Here is a 3,771-nt window from a genome sequence, read left to right on the forward strand (position 1 = left end):
AAATAGTCCGAATGTGACGTTCACGTTCTAATCTGTCGAGTAATCATCAGGTAGATTTTGTTTGTGTGATCTTGTCATATATAAAAGATATTCCCCGATTTTATCTCTATTAAATAAAGCTCTAATCTTAATTTATTATGATGCCATAATATTTGAAAGTCAATTAATTGCATGTACGACGATAATTAATATGCACTCTAATTACAAACTCCTTCAAATATCAAGATCTCGCAAGTATTTCTGGAAACCGAACTGACCGAATTATTTATAAAAACCAAATCGAATTTAAATTGGTTATTTCGATAAATAACTGAAATTTTAATTTAAAAAATTGAGAATTTTGAGATTTTTTTTTTAAAAAAAATCTTCTGCGGATGGGGGATGTCTTTTAAATGAAAATTGCCGCCCATATGTGGATATACTGGGTTGAGATATGAAAATGGGTTGACCTAATATTATAATACACCATATAAAAATTAAAATTAAATATTTATAATTAAATGAAAAAAATAATTATTGATTTTCAAGATACAATTTATTTTAAAATTATTTTTTTATTAATAAGATTGTGTGAAATAATTACTTAAGAGTTTTGTCTTTTTAGATTTTAAATAATTATGTTAAGATTCTCATAATATGATATTATTGTTTAAAATAATTTATTTCTAATAAAACTCTTATTTTCATATTTTGTAGGATTATTTTTTGGGATAATCTCTAAGAGAAAAAGGAGTCTGGATAAAGAGGAGAATGCAGTGGCTGAAAAAAAACTTTTGCACGACGAGAAATATCATCACAGAGAAGGATTAAATCTCATAGCGTCGCGCATTTGAAAATTTTTGGAGATATTTGAAGAAAACAATCGTGAAAGTGTTGATTGAAGATTATGTTTTTGTTGCTCCAGTTTTCGGCATACTATTCGTGTTCCGTGAACATTTTTTTCTGATTATTCGTGTTCCGTGAACATTTTTTTCTGATTATTTGTTTTAGGATACAACTTGATTTGTTAACATGTTAAGAATGATAGTTTTCATAGAATCACTACTGTTTGTTTTTGTAAACTCAAGTTGTTTTTCTAGTAATTATTTTGCCCTGAGACATCACATAAATATTTATACTTGTACATAATTATCCCACAGTTATTTTTGTTTATGTTATTTATTTGTGTATATAGTATTCCATTATGTGTTGTCAATAGGTGTTACAACATTTGATAAAATATTTATATATGATACACATAACTTTACAGTTTATATTAAACAAAAATCTTGACAATGATAACTCGGTTAATTCGGTTTAACCTAATTTTTCAATACAAAACCGAAACCGAATTAACCGATTTATTATTGTCCAAATTTCTGTTTAATATAATTTTTCAATACAAAACCGAAACCGAACCAGTGTTTTCAAAACCGAGCTACCTAATTTTCGGGAAAAAAAATACTCGTAAGATCGATATATTGTGATAATTTCCCTTTCGTTTTCATGTATATATATGAATCAATTATTGGATGGCACTGTGGGAAATCTTGGAAAATGTGATACAAAAGTTGGTAAATCTAGTTAATCGTGATAGATATATAGATAGATGGGCCACAAATCCACCTGCAACTGTGTGTTGTATATGGCGGAAACGATCGATCATTATCCAAATCATTTAGTGAAAGAAACAAGAAACACCCAAAAATTAAAATAATTGATAGTATCGTCATATATAAAGAGGAGATGCATGGTGGTTAAATTCACATATATTCGAATAAATCTCTTCTCTGGTAATTATTATTATCAATAATAATGGGATTACCTTGCAAGCTAATTGCTCAAGTAGCTTTTAAGGCCGGAGGAGATGTGTTTCATCAGATTCTTTGCAATAACCCTGGTCACTTGGTCACTACGTCGCCTGGCAAATTTCAGGGCTTTGATTTGCATCAAGGGACTTTGGGGGTTAATGGCTCTGTTCTTTTTTGGAAATACACTCTTGGTATGTACGTAAATTGATATTATGATGTATATATGTGTATATATTGCTGATTATGTATGCATGGATTTTGTTTTATATATATATATATATATGGTGTGTGTGTGTAGAGGGGAAAGAGCAGACTTGTAAGCAAATCATTCAAGACATAGACGAGGTGAAGAAGCAGATAACTTTCAAGTTCATCGAAGGAGAGCTGATTGAGATGTACAAGAACTTGATCATAACCATGCACGTCGAGACCAAAAACGGGATCGATTACGTTACGTGGACTATGGAATATGAAATTATCGATGATGCTAATCCGCATCCCTTCTCGGTCTTGAATTTCTGCGTCGAGTTTACAAGCGAGATCGAGCATCATATTTTCGGCAAGTAACTAATAAGGGATTCCGTCACACCTCCTTCGCTCTTTGTTTGTTTGTTTGTTTTTATGGATGTGAAATAGAAGAATGATAATGGAGTCAATAATAAAATTTATGTATTATGTATGAATAAATGTAATCGTGCATGGGTGTGGGGGGACTTTTAATTTGTTGTGTTCGTAGTCGCATGTTTGAATAATAAATTTATGTAAGTGTGTTATTTGTTTTAAAATATCGAATTAATGTTGTTTTAATTTGTGATATTTTATTACACACAACAAAATGATGCATGGATCATGTTAATATATATAGCTACTCATTATGTAATACCGTTAAGCTAAATCAAAATACTCTTCGATTAAGTTTAATGGTCCTTGAAAATATCCAGAAATATAATAATTAAATTTATATTAAAGATGACAAAAATAGGAAGAATCTTGAGCTTGTTGCATCATTAATCATCTCCGAATTCAGAGACATGATGTCGGAAGGGCTAACGTTGCTCCAACGATTCTTGATCACTGCAGCAGCAGAGACAACAATCTTGTGGTTGAATCTGCGGAGAGTTTTCTTGTTTTGATCCTCTAAATCCATGCTTTCTTGTGTCGCCTCCGATACAATATCCTCCTTACTATGCATGCCCTTTTCAAATCTAGTACTTCTTGAAGATCCAGAGCTATCCTAGCTCCTTTCTTTGAACATAAACCTCTAGACGGATTCTTCTCTCGACTCAGTTAGATTCCATAGAAATCGAAAGCTGTTTGAATTAATAGGCTGTTTGTGAAAGGTCATTAATCCCCACCTTTTGCCTGCAAAGAGGACAGCTCGAATGTTTTTCAAGCCAATGATCAATACAATCGACGTGAACGGTGAAACGCATGCTTGCACTTAGGCAGCAGCCTAAGTATCTCGATATATGCCATCGAATTTCAGAGACAAACCGCGCATTCTAGGCCTTCTCTCGAGCCCTTTAGCGAAGAAAACCTAAAGAAAGGTAGAGACTTCATCACTGTCTTCTCTATCCCCGAAGAAATATTAGGCCTCAACGGAATCAGCCAATCTCGAGTCTGTTCGGCTGCTGCCCCCCGAGCCGGGGGTCTGCCGGTGACAGAATTTGGCATAAAGAAGGAGAAGAAAAGTTAAGGAAAAAACAACAGAAAGCATGCCAATTACAACTGCTAGACTTGGTTGGAAATTGGTGACTGAATCTTGTCATGCTAAACTGCTGTTTCACGGTGAAATCAAAGAAACAAAACAAGACTGAGATTTGGGACAAGTTGGAATGCCGCCAATGAAGTATTGACTAATTTGACTTGTTTTTGACATTATTGAAGACGACATTATGCTACTTTGTCAGTTTATTTTTTGTTTCTTTCTTCATGTATTTGTTCTTTTGTTTTCAATTTTGAGCCATCGATACTCTTTTTG

At 32.8% G+C, this 3,771-nt stretch overlaps 1 protein-coding gene and 1 pseudogene across 1 annotated transcript; one reads left to right on the forward strand and one right to left on the reverse strand.

Moving 5' to 3' along the window:
- The first annotated feature begins 1,794 nt into the window (after window positions 1-1,794).
- LOC142550261 (kirola-like) lies at window positions 1,795-2,357 on the forward strand. Its single transcript, XM_075659497.1, has 2 exons — window positions 1,795-1,981; window positions 2,089-2,357. Exons 1-2 carry the CDS (start codon window positions 1,795-1,797, stop codon window positions 2,355-2,357), a joined length of 456 nt encoding a protein of 151 aa, XP_075515612.1.
- A 68-nt stretch (window positions 2,358-2,425) lies between these two features.
- On the reverse strand, window positions 2,426-3,555 carry LOC142550263 (E3 ubiquitin-protein ligase ATL42-like; annotated as a pseudogene).
- Between the last annotated feature and the right edge of the window lie 216 nt (window positions 3,556-3,771).

Source organism: Primulina tabacum, chromosome 6 (assembly GCF_025594145.1).
Source record: "Primulina tabacum isolate GXHZ01 chromosome 6, ASM2559414v2, whole genome shotgun sequence".
NCBI classification, from domain to species: Eukaryota; Viridiplantae; Streptophyta; class Magnoliopsida; order Lamiales; family Gesneriaceae; genus Primulina; species Primulina tabacum.